Raw genomic sequence first — 19,153 nt, forward strand, 5'->3', positions numbered from 1 at the left:
ACAGCTATTCTAACTCGTGCTGTAATCAGTGCTGTAATCCCAGACATCATCCTGGGATCATGAGGGCAAAACTGAGGTAAGTAGAAGTTTAACATGATATTGTTTTATGTTTGCAGACAAATGTATGCTGATATTCTTCCTCTCCCTCCCACCATCTCTTTTCAGGGCTTCTGATTGAAGTAAATAATCATCATGTCTGACCCTGTTGTTCTGCGTAGCATCAAGAGATTGGGAGAGGATAACTATGCTTTTGACTTGGATGGTAAATGTAAGAAGTTTATTCTTCAGTCACCTCCTTATTTTATAAAGCATGTGAAATAGATGGTGGGTGGCCTAAGTGAAGCAAATAGTCTACAGAATACAAAGAAAACCGTCTGTGGAATAAATATAGAGTTATGTGGTATCTGCTGTTATGGGTATGCTGCCTGAAAAACAACTTTTCTGTAAAAAACTATGTATAAAAATCCCTACTCATGGACAATATTTACATAGCAGCTAACAATTTCAAGGTATCTACATCGTTTTTTACGCTCAGCTCTTTGGTGTACAAGTAAAAGGCTTTTATTGTGAAAAAGAAAAAGGTGCTGTCTTCCATAGTTTCTTTCAGCAAACACTTTTATTTGTAGTCATAATAGGCATAATTCTTATAAACTAATGATAAATGAAGATCTGCATTCCTTTTTCTCATCAGAGCTTATCCTCCTTTTTTCCGTTTTTCCTTTGCAATGTCCATTTTACCAGTCTAAATGCAGCATGAATCAAGGAGAAACATGAAGAGAAACTGCTAAATATTTTCAGTTCTATTTATATGACTTGAGAAAAGCCATCAAAAAAGAGGGTGTTAAATATTTATACAGATTGTAATGTTCAAAGGAAAACAAAACAGTAGCCCACAGTGAAAGATAAATTGCAATGAATGGCAATGTACTTGCTCCTCACATAGAGTAAAAAGTGTTCTCAAAAGCATTCCAGTACTCAAATATCACCAGATTCCCTAAGCATACATGCATTTTGTATGTATGACAGCTGCAGCCTAATCCTGGAAGTGTTTAAACTTTCATTAAAAACATTTGTGAGTGAAAAGCTTAAAACCATGCATGAAATAGCTTGTGTTCTAAATGAGGGCCTTACTGGGATTTACAAATGTGACAATCAACCCCAGTTTCACCTGCTTTGTCATCAAAATAAGCATTCTTGAGTCAGCTCTGAACAAAACAGCTTGGGGAGGAGGGATGCTTTCTTAGCTTGGGTTATCTTTTAAATATTCAGATGTGTTGTTAGAACAATCAAGCTGGATAGTAATAGAGAGCATGCAGTTTTATTTCCCTTGAAATACTTTATGACAGATCACCTCCAGGAAACTGAAGACTCATGTTGAAAGACAGTGCCTCTCTGCTGGAACTATTTTTTACCAACAAAAATAAAATAAAGCAAATCATACTAGACTGAGATAAAGTGATTTTTTTCCCCTTCCTAGACAACAGTTCAGGTTTAAGACAGTGCAGCCTCAGTGTTTTTCATTCCTTGGGAACCATACAGCTGCCTTTTGTTAAAACTTGCAGCACACAGCATAATTCTTCATATAACCAAGTAGGTAATGAAATTTCACAAAATAAGATACTTTTACAAGACCCTATGGCTGATTTTTAATGAGGGCCCTCTTCAAGCCTCTCTTTCTGCTATATAACAGCTGTGTCCCAGTTATAACTTGATCTGTGGTGTCTGTTGCTATTTTGAAAACTTCATAGCTGAAGTCTGTATTTCAAATCTATTATCATTCATTGCTTGGGTTTGGGATTTCCTTCCAATTTTTATCGGTAATAGGATGTCTCATAGGACTGCTGTGGGTGTAACAGTAGAGTCTGAATACATTTAGAGTATTCAGTCTGAGCTTAGACTAAGCCTTGATTGTGGTTATCTTTGTAGAGATTGAGTTATACCTGCAAACATAAAAGCAGCTGTTCCATTAGAAGACACCACGTGTGCAGTTTTTTGCTATGACATTAGAAACTGAACAAGAGTTTCATGTGCAGAAGGTGTTATGTTCCCACCTTCTGTCACTCTGTGTTAGCCAGATAATTTCTTTGGTTTTTAACAATCCTCATCAAATATCTTTCTGGCATGTTAGATTCTGCAGCTCATTTTGAAGTCTCCAACATAGCAGCAACAACCTCAGCTTCATGACTGTAAAAAGACCCGATGTGAATGTTTTCTGAAATATTGTGTTCTCTCCCCAGTGTATATTGATACCCCAGCACACTGTGTGCTTGTAGCGCTGCAGATCTCCCCACTCACCTCACCTGCTGTGTTTTGTTTTGATTTTTAAACCCTCTCACTTAGGCTGCTAACTAGCAGCAGTTTCAATGCAAGGGGCATTGTGGATTCCAGTATAGATGTAGAAGTGGGCAGGAATGATGAGAACAAGGGAGTGAATAGGTTGAGGGGATATATGCTGCTTCTGGGACAGAAAACTGTTCATCTCTTCCAGCCACTTACTTCCCTAGGTAGAAAAATCATAGTGGCAAAATTTGTGGTTGCAGTGACTTTCTTTGCACCCTCTGTGAATTGCAAAGCAAAGTTGCTCTGTGTTTACTCTGTGAGACGGACCTGTGCATGCTCAGTGATGTGTCACTAGATGTGAAGAAAGGAAGGCAGTGCTTGAAAAGCAAACCATGGTTCTGAACCTGATGTTGAGCTGGCAAATGCATCATAAATTAACGAAGTACATATGCTAAGTGCCCTTAGATTATCCAAATTGTGATGTAGATATAAAACTAGCTCTTTATTCATTGTCATCTCAAGTGATGTACAGCAAATCTTTTCTACATCAGACCTTATGATGACATTTTTTGGGGCCCCTGACAACACAAGCTGTACTTCAGGTATGATGTCTTTCACAACATCTTTTGAAAGGGAGCTAAATCCAGACCTTTTCTGGGGACCAAGGAATTGCTCTACAGCATAATTATGTCTTGCAGTATAATTCCATTTCTCTAAGCTGTGGTTCCCTAGACAGTGCCCCAAGAGTAGACGTCAGTACAACAGGTTCATCATACCCTCCAGGGCCACAACTGCCCCTCTTCCACAGGATTTGCAGTCTAAGCTGTTAGAAGGCAAGACTGAAGAGCTACTAATCCTTCTTTCAGGAAGCATGCATGGAATGACAATAGAGTGGTATTCCTTGATGAGACCATTCCCAAGAGAACCAGTTGAATATTAGCAAACAGTTTGCAATGAAAAGGAGTTGACTTTTGACAAATGTCCTGAATAATATATTTAGTGTAAACCATATCCCTGGTTTCTATAGGTATTAGTGGGAATATGATGTTTATAACCTAGGAATGATCAGGTCCCATGGGGTTCTAGGGTTTGTATTTCACATGTCTACAGAAGATTATGTACTCTAACAACAATTATTAACTAGGCTGTGCATTTATTTTCCCTAACAGGTAACAGCTTGAAGAAATCAGAGTAAGTCGTGTACACGAACGGAACAATCAATATTTCTAGGAATATTCAAAGAAGTTAATGTCATCGGATCAAATTGGCACACTGACAAAATATATGACCTTTTTTTGAAAAAGCTGTTCTCTTGCAGCTGAACTGCCTTATTTGATACAACTGAAACAGGTAGACCAAAGCAGTCTTGGAAACCTTTAGAAACAAAAATGCCAGGAAAATATGGTCTTCCTTTTGAAAATGTTTTTAATATTCAAATTTATCTTTCTTCAGTGCTTTTAGCTTGAGAAATGAGTTTTTCAGGAATTTTAATCAATCCTGATTAATTTCTCTTAAAGCTTAAAACAAAAGGTTTTAAAACAAAAGGAATTTGCTCACTTCATTTGAGCTCAGATATTAAAATTTAAACGTAGAATTCCGGATAGTTAAAATATGAAATGATTTAGAGAATTTGACCTTCAGCTATAATCAGAGATTCAAATGGGATTAAGAGCCTGCTCTTTTCTAGACCTTTGGACAACTCTGTGGCAGGCTGGAGAATGGGTGCTATAATTTGAGCCAGCTCTTTCTGACACAGCGTACATGGTCTGAGAGCTACTTCTAAAATGTAGAAGCTAGAGCATCTCTTAATTTTTGTCTTTATCAGGTTGCACATCTAAGAGAGCACCAAGCCAGTATTCAAGGTCTACCATGTCTTCCCACTTATCTTCAAACCCAAGTTCTGTTGGACTTTTACACATAACACACATATGGTCCTACATACCTGAAGGAAAGCTTCCTTCAGGCTTTCCAGGATCTGGTTTCTGAAAACAGTTTATGACAAATATAGCTTGATTAAATTTGTTTCATTAAAAACCAAATAAAAACAAATGAAACAAATAAAACCCAACCCCACCACAAATAGAATATCCCTACTCATTCATCACTGAATGTACACACCTGATGATGACTACTTGCTATGTATGGATCCCATCCATAACAGTGCAACTAGTCCTTTTGATTTAACTGATTATACAAAATGTGAGCACCGAGGAAAAAAAAATCAACCCAACTGTGATAGGATAAGAGATTCTATTGCACTATAGCAATATGAACATATGGGACTTTTTTCTCTCTTAAAGAAAGGATTAGCCAACAATTTGGATGGTAGATTTTTCTCTCACTGACCTCAGAGAACCCGCAATCCACATTACAGCAACAGTATTTTGAGGAGCTGTTTATAAAACTAAGTATAAACCTGGGGAAAATGTCTCAACAAAATGTAATTTCAGAGAAGTAACCAAGAGACTAAAAGTAATAATGTAAAATCTTATCCTTTTTGCCAGGAATTTCTATACATATGAAGAACCTTTTATAGAGAAGAAAAGTGAAAAGTGAGTTAAGTTCAATTCTTTATATTTGTGTATAGAACAAAATATGTTCTAAAATATAAGTTGATAATTTTATGTTTTCTGTCCTGAAAGGTCATCAAAGAAGAAAGAAAACAGTGTTCGTGTTGGCTTCTTTCAGCTGGTAACGAAAGCAATGGCTATAAATATTTGATGTGTGTTGTGCTGCAGAATAAGTGACAGTAACCAATATGGTTGTTTTGGGGAATAGCTGTGACTAACCCAAACTTTTAAGGATTAAATCTTTTGGCCTGAAATCCTGCCAATAAATTCAATGGGAATTTAATAGAACCCTTTGTCATCTTGTCAGTTTGGTATTGATAATCGATGTTTATGTCAAAATTGCCTATTAAAAACATTATATTAAATCTACAGGTAGATACGTGGAAATGAGGTAAGATGCAAAACAAGGATCTAGGTGACCTTGGTTCATTCTTATTTCTGTCAAAAAATTACTGTGTGATATTGGGCAGATAATTTAGCTCCCTTGTAATTGCTCTATGTGTATTAGAAGATTTGGTAGCTATAGAAACTTGTGGATGCACAATAACATATAGTATGTCTAGCCTTTGATGTAATTCCATAGGGTCCACATATATTTTAAATTTAATGTAGTGAAGAGATGTCCAACCCTGCAGCTGCAGCATGCAGCTAAGAGGTCTTATTACTTCTGTTTTGGACATAGTGTGGGCAATTAGCCTGTAATGTGTCCAGACTAATATGGTCCTGACTGTAAAACTGGACTAGTGCAGTTACATTCATTGTACTGTACCTGGCTAAGTATCTCAACTTCTAGTTGGGTGGAGAGAACAGTCTGTCCACAGAGAAGGCTATTCTTTCAAGCAGAGGGGTTTGAATTCCGTAGGCAGTTTTACAGAGATATTTAAAGTGCAGTGGGTTAACACAGTACGTTTGCCTCAGATGTGCTGAGAGACCAGATACCACATATCTGTGCATTTTCTGTGTGGAGGTTTTTTTAAACAAGGGAATTCCTAGATTTCTTATGAGCAAGGTTTGCAGAACAGTGGTAGTGTTACAGTTGGGTTTGTTTTGTTTTTTTTTTGGAAAGACCTTTTATTTATTTCTCTTGTGTTTACTGCTTTTCACTGTATCTTGTCTTTGCCCTAAGGTCCCTTTTCCATATGTGCTTCAAATTTCCACCCTTTCTTCTCTTAGACACGTTGTAGCACCTGGAGATAGGTTCTTCAATAGGCTATGATTTCTCTTTAATCTCCTATTTCAAAATGTATAGCATTTGAAACTGATATTCTATATGGACAGTTTAAACTATATATTTGTGCCTGACTTCAACCAGAGAATCAAACTTCAAAAAATCATGAAAAAGGTAACTTAAATCACTGTATCTTTGCCAAGTGACCAGCTACACGTAGGCACACTCTTAGCCCATAGCGAATGTAAGGTAATAGGATTTAGCTCAGTCTCTTTTTTTGCTGCATACTATGTCATATTTCTATACATTTCTCCCAGATTAAAAGCCAATGCATAACTGCCTGGCTCAACCAACAGGCTTTAGAATATTAACTATGAGAACTTGCTCTGGCATGTTTAGTTGAATTTTCACCAAGGCACCTCAGACTTTTAAGAAACTCTCTAACTCTATTTGGAGGCTCTGCATAATGCCCCAAGGCTTTTTCCTCCCTTCCCTCTCTGTCTATGAATTATAGTTACTATTCTTAATCTCTTAGCTAGTTTCTGCAATGATGGTAATGTGGAACAATACTGAGCTCTTAATGTTACATGATGATACATTCATTCACATGTTAAAATGGAGCTCAATAATTTATGAGGCTGTAATCACAGATGCAATTAGATTGGATTGGAGAGATTTGTCTTCTTTTTGTATTGAAGATAATTCTGAAGTTTAAAGAGAATGTTTTTTATCTGATCCACCTAATTAGTGATTTATCAGTATACAAGCAGTATGAAGACTGCCTCTCAGCAGAGACCATATTTTTTCTTCTCTCTTTAGTTTCGATTTGCTTCATCTACGGAGATTTTAATGATGGTCGTTGGTAGTTTCTGTGCTATTGTTCATGGAATAGCCCAACCAGCTGTGTTGCTTGTGTTTGGTGCAATGGCAGACACATTTATTGAATATGACATTGAAATGCAAGAGCTTAAAGACCCAAACAAGACATGTGTAAATAACACCATAGTGTGGATTAATGGTACTATTCATCAGAATGAAAAGAATGTCACAGTAAGATGTGGGTAAGTAATGAATGTATTTGTTTATTTTCCATTGTTATTATAGTTTGTCAGAGAATGCCTTGCTACTGAGGGTCCTGTTCAGCCTTTGAATCTTACATTTTCTATTCATAAGGCAAAAAAGGGACATGGTTCTTATTACAGAGTCAATTACTGAGCTGGAGATATTATCTAGAGGGACAGAAGGTCAGCTTGGGTCTTGATCTTTCAGCTACAGATGTCAGCAAGAATATTCTTTGATTACGATTGTTCTGATAACAGATATACATATTATATATCTGAATTCATTAATCTATTTTACTGATTACACTATAGATAATAATGACTTCTGGTCATTCTGGTTAGGACTATAGGTTAGGACCTATAATGCCTGATGACTTCTGAGCAAGTTAGTTAACTCTTGTCATTGAGAGAAATGAGCATTTCTAGAATACAATTCATTAGCTTATGGTGGATTTCTGAGGCAGGTCAGATGAACCACCATATAAGACAGCCTGTTTCTTTCCATGAACTATAATAAATGGAGTCTAGATGATTCATTCAGATACACATCTGTCAAAGCCAAGTTTGACCCTGTAACCTCTCCTAAAAGTCATTTTTCAGTGCCTCATTCCAAGAGTTTTCTAATCTTTGAGTCACACTTAATTAGATATTTAATTAGAATTAAAAGTCACTTTCTAAAGGTCTTTGAAATTCACAGCACATGGAAGTGATTCACATACCTAGATAGAGGTGACTGGGGCCAAATTACTTGCTCCAGTCTGTCCAAGCCCTTCTCCACAGAGCAGCTCTCAATCCAGCCCCAGCCCCACCTGTATTTATGGTTGAGATTGCCCTCTCACATTCGGCCTTGTTGAACTTCATGAGGTTCCCACGGTCCCACCTCTCAAGCCTGTCAAGGTCCATCTGGATGGCATCCCTTCCCTCCTGTATGTCCATCACACCCCACAGCTTGGTGTCACCAGGAAACTTGCTGAAGTTGCCCTCAATCCCACTGTCCATGTCACTGACAAAGATCTGAAAGAGCCCTGGTCCAAATACCAACCCCTAAGGAATGCCACTCATCACAGGTCTCCACTTTGACATTGAGCTGTTGACTGCAGCTCTTTGAGTGTGACCATCCAGCCAATTACTCATCCACCAAGTGGTCCATCTGTGTTCTCTCCAGCTTAGAGACAAGGGGGTCATGTGGGATAGCGTCAAATGCTTTGCACAAGTCTGGGTAGATGATGTCAGTCTCTCTTCCCTCAGCCACCAAAGCTTAACCCTATCATAGAAGGCCACCAAATCTGTCAGGCAGGAGTTGCCCTTAGTGAAGACATGTTTGCTGTCACCAGCCACCTCCTTATTTATCATGTGCCTTGGCACAATTTCTAGGAGGATCTGTTTCATGATCTTGATTAAACATGAAAAATTGTACTGGATATCTGTGTCAGGCAGTTGAGTTGCTTCCATGATTGTTTTTTGCAAGAGATCAAGTCAGATTCATAGTGTTCCCTTTTGGCTTAAAAGTTCTGTGTGCAAAATTTTGGGTAAATGGAATAGAATTTGCTGTCTGCAGGATGTTTTTAAAAAGTTGTCTAAAAGAATAACCTAAAACAATCTTAAATGCCTATTTCAAAGTAACCTAAATGCAAAAGCAGCAATTCAATGCCTTTCACTGATATTATGAGTAATTTAACACTCCTACTTGAGTAACAAAAACAAATAATCATTTCAGATTAGAAACTTATATTTGAAGTAATATTTGAATTGACTTTAGCAGCCCTCATTTCTCCCTATGTTGAAATCTGAGTGTTATTAGCTGGTATAATGGCACAAAGCAAGCACATTCAACATCTAATGAAAACTTGTTTTGCAGTTTTTCTCTGAAACTCCTGCTCACCTGTGCTCTTTTGGAGCATGCAGTCTGGGGGGTTTCCCAGAGACTGCAGGATGGCAGAGCATTTTCTGGTCCCTGCCAGCTCCCTGGCCCTGTGCAACAGGCAGAGCAAGGAATCCAGCCCCTGATAGGGATAGCCTCTGTTAGCAAAACAAGTTGATTTGCTGGCTGACCTGACTAACCTGAGGACACACCAGACTAGAAATCAAATTTAAAACAGTATTGCTAACTTTTTTTTTCCCCCTTTTTTTTTCAGGCTGCTGGATATTGAACAAGAAATGACCAGATTTGCAGGATACTATGCAGGAATTGGTTGTGCCATACTCGTGTTAGGATACCTCCAAGTCAGTATTCTTTTTTCTATTTTGATTTGAAAGTTTAAATCACTAAATAATGAAGTTTATGTTAATTATATTCCTTTTAACTGCTAGCTACCTATTTGAGCAGAACAGATGCTTTCAGTTCGCATTCTATCATCTGAAATATGTTAGCTCTGTCAGTCTGAGAGCTCCTTGGATTTGTGCATGCATACCTTTGCAAAAGGATAAGTTTTACCCACACCACAAGCAATACTTGCTCAAGTGTGGCTGCTGTGGAATCCCCATGCCCTCCTACAATAGCAGCTGAAGGATATGCAGATTCCAAGCAGGCATCTCAACTGTATTGAGCCCTGTGTTTCTATTATAGAGATGTTACAGAGCAATACTTGTGTAAAACTGGTGTTGGAGAAGAATCACACCCTATGTATTCTGTAGTAATGGTTCAGTCCTTATGACTGAGATGAGTCACAAGCTCAGACGACTCCTGCATAGGGTCCACTGCTTTGGAAGCTTTTTATAATAACAAAAATCACTTGTCATTCTCCTTCCTGAGAACTATTTCAGAGTTTTGCTGAGGTAGGATGGCTGCCATCCCTGTACTACTTGCAGTTGTAGATGGAAAAAAGTTTGTCCATATGACATTCACATAACAGCATAAATAATTTACCTTGCCTCTTCTCTCATCCTACCAGAACTGTGACAAATGCTTGATCCACAGGCTATATAAAATTGCTGGATTATTTAAAGATCAAAACAACTAGCATGTCTATGTAGCCAGAATGTATTTTACCTGAATAGTAATTTTATCAATAGCCAAATTGCTTTATCCCATTTTATCCAAATTGCATTTTCCCATTTGTTGGGAGTAAAAGGACTTTTTACTGCATTTTATCGACCACTTTATGCTTTTCCCAGATCTGCTTTTGGGTTATGTCTGCAGCTCGTCAGATACAGAAAATCAGGAAAGCTTATTTCAGGAAAATAATGCGAATGGATATAGGCTGGTTTGACTGTACATCTGTAGGAGAACTGAACACCCGAATTTCTGAGTAAGTAATCTGGAAAAAAAATGTATGCTATAGAAAACATTTTGTAATTTCTTTCAAATACCACAGAGTGCCAAAAATCAGGCATTTGACAAACAACTTTTAATACAAATACAGCTATTTTCCTGGGAGTAGCAACCAGATGGATTATCTCCCCCGTCTTTGAACTGAGTGCCATAACTGTTAAGCCACAATTATTTCCCTTTTGTGCCTTGTCTGTCAGTAAATGTGGGGGGGTTTTTTTGGATGGGTTTTGGGGTAGGGTTTTTTTTTCCTGTTTGTCTTCTCCTGCCTTCTCCATCTGTGCCCAATCCTTTCAGAATGATCTATAATTTGGCTGTCAGTGCACACTCCCTGAGTCTGAAGACATTGATCTGAACCCTCTCTCACTTCTCAGAAAGGAAAATCACATTAGGGGCATGACTTTGCTTTTGTTGGATTTTAAAAGGAAAGAGTGAGCCTTGCTTAATCTTCTGCTAAAGAAGATACAAGCTCTTATCTTTAGATATGGACACAAGGCAGTTGGAGAAACCATCTCATCCTGGGTAAGCATTTAGCCAGAGTTAAAGGCTTGCTCCTTAGTAGTTCCTGTTTACAGGCTGCAGGCAGCTGCGGGGTGGATATGCCGACTGTAGATGGCTCTTCTCAGTTGTGCCTGCATAATAGTCACATTTGCAGAAGATTTTTCTGTAGCTGAAGGGGATTTTATTTGCCTTTACTCACCGGTATCTATTACTTTCTGTGGTGTTCTTTTCGTGAAGAATAAATGGCAAGCTTATGTTGCTGTGAAGAATTTCTTCAGAAAAAGTAGGAACTAAGCATGTATTTGTCTAATAAATAACGCAGTTCCCTTGGTTTTGAACAACATTGTCCTGTGACCTGCAGAAAGCTTCTTGACTGCAAAACCATTTGCCAGAAGAAATACAAACATGATTCTTCTACTCAACACTCTTACATTTTTCAACAGTGGACTATATTTTCACTTGATGTATCAATGAGCTTACAACTTTGCACTTTAAATCTCAGTAGTACTGAGCTACTGTTTATTCCAGGAGTTCCTAGTTCTTCTAATCTCAGAGATGAGGTAGTAGCCAAGAGTGTTTTGCTTGAATACGTTTTTTCTGTATTGGCAATGCCTAAGAGAGAACAAATGAACTCTGCAGCTGCCTAGGAGTTGAATGATACCAACTGCTGCACCACTATCCTCCATGTGATAGAACTGTCATGTTTTCCCACTGCCTCCAATGTTAAAGTAGCCCTCCTTGATTTTCCCACTCTCTCATTTAGAGAATAAACTACCTTACAGAATGGAGGGAGGAACTGGGAGGTGGTGGAAGGTGTAACTAGAAGAGAGTTAGAGCCCTCTTCCCCTTTCCTGTCTGCTTGGCAAGGTGATATGGTACATTCTCAGTGCCCCATGATGTGAGGAATGCTATATCAGCTATGCTGTTTTTCCATTATCCAGCTGGGATGTCTCTGCCCTGTCCTTCGAATCAGCGTGGGCAGAGTAGTAAGAACCAGCTAGTGAATAAGTCAGCTGTCAGGGCAACTTTTCTTGGGAAAGGATGCCATCACCTCTGCAGTATTCATGTCTAAAAGCCTTCTGCCATTGCAAAGGCTTTCTCACTGTAGCCCAGGGTCTTTGTAAGGGTTGATGGTGAAAGAATAGGGATGAGGAAGGGCCCTCTCCAGGGAAAAGCAACTAAGCCAAATGCGGCCAGGACCTGTAACACAAACAAAAGGTATGCTCACCAATTGTCTGTTGATTTTTGTTGTTGTTTTATTTTTTCCAGTGATGTTAACAAAATTAATGAGGCTATTGCTGACCAAGCAGCAATCTTTATCCAGCGCATAACCACTTTTGTGTGTGGATTCCTACTGGGATTTGTCAGTGGCTGGAAATTGACCTTGGTTATCATTGCAGTCAGCCCTTTGCTTGGGATTGGAGCGGCTATCTATGGCTTGGTAAGTGAATTGTGAAAGGTTCATTTTGAGGAACGATAGGCAGGGAAGATCATGCCATGGAGCTGTGAGGATTGGTAAAGTCTATTACACCCCTTTAAAGTCAAGAGAGGCAGATTATGGTCACAGCAGCACTGGACAGGAGGGGAAGGAAAGGGTGTGTGGAGGGGAGGTGGGCTTTGCTCCCACTGTTGCTTTTCCAGAATGACATATTCTGCTTCTAAGATGGGAGTATAAGCACACCTTCTTGTGGGTCCTGTGGATAGATGTTATCATTGCTGAGATCAGAATCTGGCCTTTACCTTCTCTCTATTACTGGTTTAGATGGTTACAAGACATGGGACTTGATTTCTCTATGTAAATTGGCAGCTTTTGAGAACGATCAATTTTCAGAAACTTAAAATAGTTGAAAATAACTGCTCAAAATTACCTCAAGCTGTCCTTGCTCCTGGAAGCTGCTGCACCCTCTCCCTGTTGTTCCTGTTCTGCTTCTCCATCCACTTCCTACAAACTTCCTGTTACTGTGCAGAAAAAGGACAGGGAAAAGGGAAACTGCCCTCTCACCTCCTCTACCACACCCATCAGGGCTGGGTAGTTCCTGCTCCTCCTTTGCATTCTTGTTGGGCTCAGCCCTCTGGGAATCTAATTTCTTTTGCTTCAGGAAGAGCTTGCTATCATTTTTCTATCAAACCTCTAATATAACCTTGACTAATGTCTTGTCTTCCAGCTCTCCTTTAGCATCTTGTGCTGGCTGCAAGTAGATGACATGAATAATGACTCAGTGTGAAGTGGGAGAGCAGAATCCTGGCAGGGAATGAAAAAAAACCCCAAATGCTTTTCCTTCATTTGCAATACCTTTCCGAGCTCATTCCCCTTTATGTCTGTAATTTTCCCCCTTTCCACTGTTAATTCTCTGTACCCATCTCTTTCCTTTCACAGACCTAAGTGTTTCCTCCTTACCAGCCTTTCCAGACCAAGTCTTTGTTTTTTACCATGATGAAAACAGACCCAAGGTTAATCTAGACTGGTTTATCTCCAAAAGTGGCTAATAGGTGCATGGAGTAGGGTATTGGAAGGGGGAAAGTAAATAATGACACTTTACACTTTCTAATGTTATCTCATTCTCAAGCCAGTGTGGTATCTTTGTGTAGAATTGTACATGACTACATTTTCATCCATTTTTTTGAGTTTAAGTAAGCTTTTGGCATCCAGTGTGCTCTGGGCTGCTGTGCAGGAGCCTGCTTGCTGTCAGCCCGAGAAACGAAGCACAGTTTTGGGCAACATCTGTTTCCATCCTCCCCATCACTACAGTTACCTCTTCTTTCTGAAGCTAGGATCTGCCACAGTGGCTGAAGGGCCACTTAAGCTCCCCCTTCCTCCCCCTATGCACAAACCCTGAGTCTGCAATCTGCTTAAACACAGTTAGCAGCAGAGAGAGAGGCAGGGAGGGAAAGCAGGTGTTGCCAGCTGCTTTTTCTAGCTACCTGGGGCAGAGAGCTGTTGCAAAACCTATGCTACAAAGGTATGTGCCCTAGTACTAGAAGACACGAGTGTTCGAGTGTGCAGCGTGCCTAATAAAAGCCTGCTTGGAGTGCAGGAGGTGACCTTGTGCAGAGCAGACAGCACAGTGTGGCAGCCACCACTGCTTATCACTGACCTTCTCTGTACCTGCAGTTCAGGTGTAACCAGCACTTCTCATGCTTTTGTAGGCTGTGGCAAAACTAACAGGACGAGAATTAAAGGCTTATGCAAAAGCTGGAGCTGTGGCTGATGAAGTGCTCTCATCCATCAGAACAGTGGCTGCTTTTGGTGGGGAGAAGAAAGAAGTTGAAAGGTTTGTTTGAACAAACTGCAAGATCTCTGATGTTTTTCCTCCTGAAGTAATGAAATGCTGTAATGCATGTCAGATTCACGCCCATTATATTCTCTATATTCTACAGCTATGGCTATCTGTTAGCTTTGAGATGCATATGCATGTTATGTTTCAGAAATTTAGGTTTCAAGTAACATTTGAAAGATTAGTTTGATAACTCAGTTTATCTGTGAAATAAAACGTCAGCAATGCTCCCTTCAATTCATTCCTACTTGTAAGAACATACTGTCAAATTTTCCCCTAAACATTGTCTGATATATCACTTTCACAGCACATCTGAAAAATTTAGGTACTTCCAAGCTAAGTAAGAGAACTAGTTTCAGCAAGACATGATTTGATGATGTTAAACTGCAAATTTCTCTTAAATTCTGTGAAAGCATAACATGACTGTAGGATGTGCTCTGAAGTGTTGGCTGAATTGTCAAATCCTGTATTACTCTGCTAAAGTTCCAAATCCCCTGGTGAGGTATCTGCAATGAGTGTGGCTTTTCTTGTGCTTGTTACACTTAGAACATACAAGGATTTCATGATTTGGGAGCATTGCTGGTTTCAGCTGTGATCTCTCACTTCAGACTGATTCTGTATCAACCTTATGTGTACACTCTGCTGTCGCCAAAGATGCCTCATTTTGTTGGTCTTTACTCATTTTGAAATTTCTGTCAAATTAATTCCCTTTTATTTTTCTCTCTTTCTACAGATATGATAAGAATCTGGTGTTTGCTCAGCACTGGGGAATTCGAAAAGGAATAATAATGGGATTATTCACTGGTTACATGTGGTGTATAATTTTCCTAAGTTATGCATTAGCCTTTTGGTATGGTTCTAAACTTGTCCTTGAAGAAGAAGAGTATTCACCTGGCACTCTTCTGCAGGTACCCATTTTAGCTTCATGCAACTTTTCTGGACTGTTCTTTAAAATAGTAACTCTGAAACACATATTTGTAGTGTTCTGGTATCTGGTGACTCAGTGGTAACAAACACTATGTATATCTTTTAAAGATCATTACTCAATATACGTATGAAAGTATATGACACAATTGGATAAGATTTAAAAAAAAAATCCATGTTTATTTTAAAGATTTTAAATACTACCTATTGTGATCAGAATAATGCTTTCATTTGAGAGCCCACTACACAATTGTCAGAGGCCTGAAACTAGCTTTCCCATTTTCTGAGTCAGCATGTGGCTTCTGGGATGCTGGCTTCTCTGAAGAACTTTGTAATAAAAAACCCTTTGTGATAAAAAGAAACATAAGCAAAGAAAGTTTTGTCAAATCTAACCTCTCTCTCTTGAACACTTTCTGTTCCTTTGAAAAAAAAATTTCTGTTGCTTTGTTGTTACAAAGGACATGTAAACATGTATGTGGATAACAACACGCATGGCTGTGGCTCCTGCAGTGTATGTAAAAAACCATGGCATTAGTGCATCCATTTCTGCACAGCAGATGCTCTAGCCACTGATGGACTAAATGCAACAAAACCAACATCCACAGATATTTTAGTTATTTGCTTTGAGCTAGGACTGCCCAAATGGCAGACTCCAGTCTAAACCCACAGCAAACTTTTCCTGAACTTTGGTAAGTCCTGGGTATTCCGATGAGACATCTATTTTCTCTCCTTCTCTGCCTCTTGCGCAGCTCTCAACCACCAGCAGCACGCAGTGCAAAGCTTCCTGCTAAGAGTTTGGCAAATTACTCTGAGAACATTGTTAACTTGAGTAATTCTGTTCAAGCAGGATGTCCCTCACAGGAAATCGTTTGCACCTGCTCTTGACACGAGTAGTTGATACGAGGTAATGCTGTGAAAAACAAAGTGAGCAATTTCCTTGTCTTGCACATGATAACTGGTGTTCAGTGCTTCCAAATGACAAATGGCAAACAGTGGGGAGCTACCCTGTAGCTGAAAAATTGTAGCTGTCAGTGGAGAGACTCGCCCTTCTGCTCCCCTTCCTCTGAGTTTCCAGTCATCTATTTTCTATTTGATGTTTTCTACCATACACTCCTAGTCTGATAGGGTGCAGGAGGGAAGGATGTGTAGATACAAAACATATAAATATACTTTTCCTGATTTCTCAAAAAGTGTTGTCCACCAGTCATACTGCATTCAGATACACTAAGTATTGCCTTCCTTTCCTCTTCTGTCAGATGTACAGAACCTGCTCCCTTATGTTCATGGTGGACTCTGACATGCATAAAACCTACTTGCTTTGGGACTCATTCACACAAAAAAATTACTTAGTAGTAAAGCTGAGTATGAATTTATGGCATAATCTGTACATCCCAGTGTAGATATTTGCAGTACATAGTGTACAGTAGAGTCCTCCACTTTAGCTATAGGTATCCTCAGTAAACAGGAGAACTGAGTCCTGTGTACTGCTATTTCTTTCTCAGCAGTAGTGTTTCCTTATACACTTTGCCCCATTTATCCTGACTACCGTTTGTGTTGCATCCTAAAGGCCAACTGAGTCCTTGATTGCTTCTTAGCAGAATTCCCAGGTCAAACTAGAGCAAAGGATTGCATATTATACATTACATTACATATTTCCTAATGTGCAGGGTGAATGTCCAAACTATCAGCCACAACAAAGCAAGAAAATGGACCAAAAGCCTGCACCAAAGACGTTGTCCAAACATTTATAATCTGTTCTGCCAAACCACCTCTGTAACTGAAAAACTAAGAAGAAATAAAGCAGAGTAAATTCTAGGAAAAAATATTTCAAAAACTGTTCAAAATCATGCTCTGACATGGTAGCACTGGGAAAAATAAACTATACTTACTATATAGTGCAGTTCACTCCTTGTTGTAGGAACATATTGAATATATTTGCATATGTGGTGTATAAGTGGTAAATAAGCCTTCACCTTTTCATGTTCACTATCTTCCAGTGTCCTGTTCTTTGAAGATCCTCTCTCATATCAGAATTGCCAGCATTTTCAGTCTTAGACAATTCCTTTCTACATTTAAGAACCTTGATAAAAACTTCTTTGTAGGAAATGAAGCATTGGCAGCTCTTAGGAAATTTTGAACAAACATTTTTGGTATTTTGGTTGATATGCTACAGCTTCACTTGCTTCTGATCTGCAAGGCCAGACACCAAGCTGTGTGAATTCTTGAACTGAAGTGTCCTCTGATACTTGATACTCTGTTCAGCTGCCTTTATTGTCTGCCAGTCTTTCCAGGAAGAGTGGATGCTGAGGCTCATTTTCTCTCGTGTTGTCCTAGGCTTAGGTAAAAAGGGGATCCTGGGGCTTTCAGAAGAGGTCATTAGTAACTCTTCCTTTTGGTTCTTAGAAAAGGACTTGAAACAGTGAGCACATTGGGTGTGTGCTACCTGCAGAAACTGTCCACCTGCACTGATAGAATAATCTCACCTCAGAATGTGGCTTATTCAGTGTTGGTAGCAATCCTTACAGTTCATTTCTTCATGACATAGAGAAAAAAGTATTCTTTGCAGCTGGTACCTCCTCCAGAAGTAAGTTTTTTGAGCATTGGATGAGACAGGAACTGCAGTATACAAACTGCAGTTTGTATAATACATGCATAAAAAACTGCATACATAATACAATGTTTTAAGCTTCTTTCTCTTTTTGCTTACTGGTAAAAGACATTCCCAAAATAATCTGCTTCCCACCGATGTTCAGTTCCAGTCCATGTTTCAAGGAACAGGCACCCAGTCAAACTGAGATGGCTTAAAAATACATCACTGGCATGTCAGTGAATACCTGGATGCATGATTTGTTAGGACAGGGCAAATATAAGATAGGGTAATTTGCTTCGGCCTCAAAAAAAGTTGTGAAAAATAGTGAAAATACCTTCTAAAATGCATTTGTTTGCTTTCTTGTTGGCTGATAATGCTCATATAGTGAATCACCACAATTCAGCAGATGCATGAGAAGTCATCAAGCCACTATAGTTTGGTTTGCATGTCTAAACTATAAATTATAACAAAAATGTAATGTCGTATTTTGTTAATTTCTTTTTCCACTTCTTCAGGTTTTCTTTGGTGTTTTAGTAGGAGCATTAAATCTTGGCCAGGCATCTCCCTGTCTGGAAGCCTTTGCCACCGGTCGTGGGGCTGCAGCAGACATTTTTGAGACAATAGATAAAGTAAGTAATGCATTTCTAAGCTATGTTATTTTGTAGTGGAAAAATAATTAAATAAGCCTGAGGTGGTACTAGTTCTATCTACTGTGTAAAATAAGGAAAAATTAATCCAATTAAAGAAAAATTGATTGTCCAGTAGAAAGGTCTAGTGGCATGTGCATAGGCTCAAAAAACGTGTTGAACAGATTTCTTAAGTGGCCTGCTTCTGAATAATGAATTTTTACCTCAATTACTGATGTTCTTCATTCCTATTTCTCATGCCATACAATTACTTATCGGTGCTGGCAGATGGAAAGTGTAGGCAGGCAGTAATGGTCACTTTGCAATCAAACTTGCAGCAAGCATCTAGCTCCCAGCCTCTAGATGGCATCAAAAGGTGTGACTATTGGCATTAGTGGCAAGGGTGGCCTCTGTCACCTGTCCCAGAGCTACCCAAATGAGCACAGGCACAGGCCCTGGTCATGCAGCAATCATAAACGTTGATCACAATATTATCAAGACAGATACTTGAAATAAGGTAGTATGAGAGAGCCTGAGACTCCATTGGCATTTATTGATGGGGATTCCTTTCTATAGCTTTATAAATTTAGTTGTTGGAAAAGTGCTGTTGATTTCTTAATAGTAGGTAGTATCTCTGTTCATTGAGACGCTTTATCGTGTTAAAAACTGTAAACACATTAGAATGCTGCTTGTCTTTTACAGAGCACATAAGGGTGTATAAAGTGGACTAGAGGGGCAGTGGTAATGATAATAGATTTTTTAGTAACCTTTCAAATTTCTGTAATAACAATAAAACATGCCTTATAAATGCTTTTCATAAGCTAAAACTCTAAGATAAACTGAAAAAGAGATAAATAAGGTTACTGATTTTCAGAGAAAAAAATCAAAAG

At 39.0% G+C, this 19,153-nt stretch overlaps 1 protein-coding gene across 6 annotated transcripts in view; it reads left to right on the forward strand.

The window, feature by feature from the left end:
- The window catches only part of ABCB11 (ATP binding cassette subfamily B member 11), a 43,177-nt gene that overhangs the window by 5,250 nt on the left and 18,774 nt on the right, over nt 1-19,153 (forward strand). For 4 of the 6 annotated variants that reach the window (XM_017836763.1, XM_017836776.1, XM_017836794.1 and 1 more), the window contains exons 2-12: nt 166-268; nt 3,450-3,471; nt 4,785-4,832; nt 4,923-4,971; nt 6,838-7,079; nt 9,215-9,302; nt 10,194-10,327; nt 12,118-12,289; nt 13,996-14,120; nt 14,857-15,031; nt 18,153-18,266. In XM_017836763.1, the coding sequence (XP_017692252.1) occupies nt 193-268; nt 3,450-3,471; nt 4,785-4,832; nt 4,923-4,971; nt 6,838-7,079; nt 9,215-9,302; nt 10,194-10,327; nt 12,118-12,289; nt 13,996-14,120; nt 14,857-15,031; nt 18,153-18,266 (1,245 nt within the window). In that variant the 5' untranslated portion in view covers nt 166-192. Of the gene's footprint in view, nt 1-165; nt 269-3,449; nt 3,472-3,500; nt 3,631-4,784; nt 4,833-4,922; nt 4,972-6,837; nt 7,080-9,214; nt 9,303-10,193; nt 10,328-12,117; nt 12,290-13,995; nt 14,121-14,856; nt 15,032-18,152; nt 18,267-19,153 lie in introns of those variants that run through there. The other 2 variants (XM_017836785.1, XM_017836805.1) reach the window with 2 other exon arrangements.

Source organism: Lepidothrix coronata, unplaced genomic scaffold (assembly GCF_001604755.1).
Source record: "Lepidothrix coronata isolate B3197 unplaced genomic scaffold, Lepidothrix_coronata-1.0 Scaffold7, whole genome shotgun sequence".
Lineage (NCBI taxonomy): Eukaryota > Metazoa > Chordata > Aves > Passeriformes > Pipridae > Lepidothrix > Lepidothrix coronata.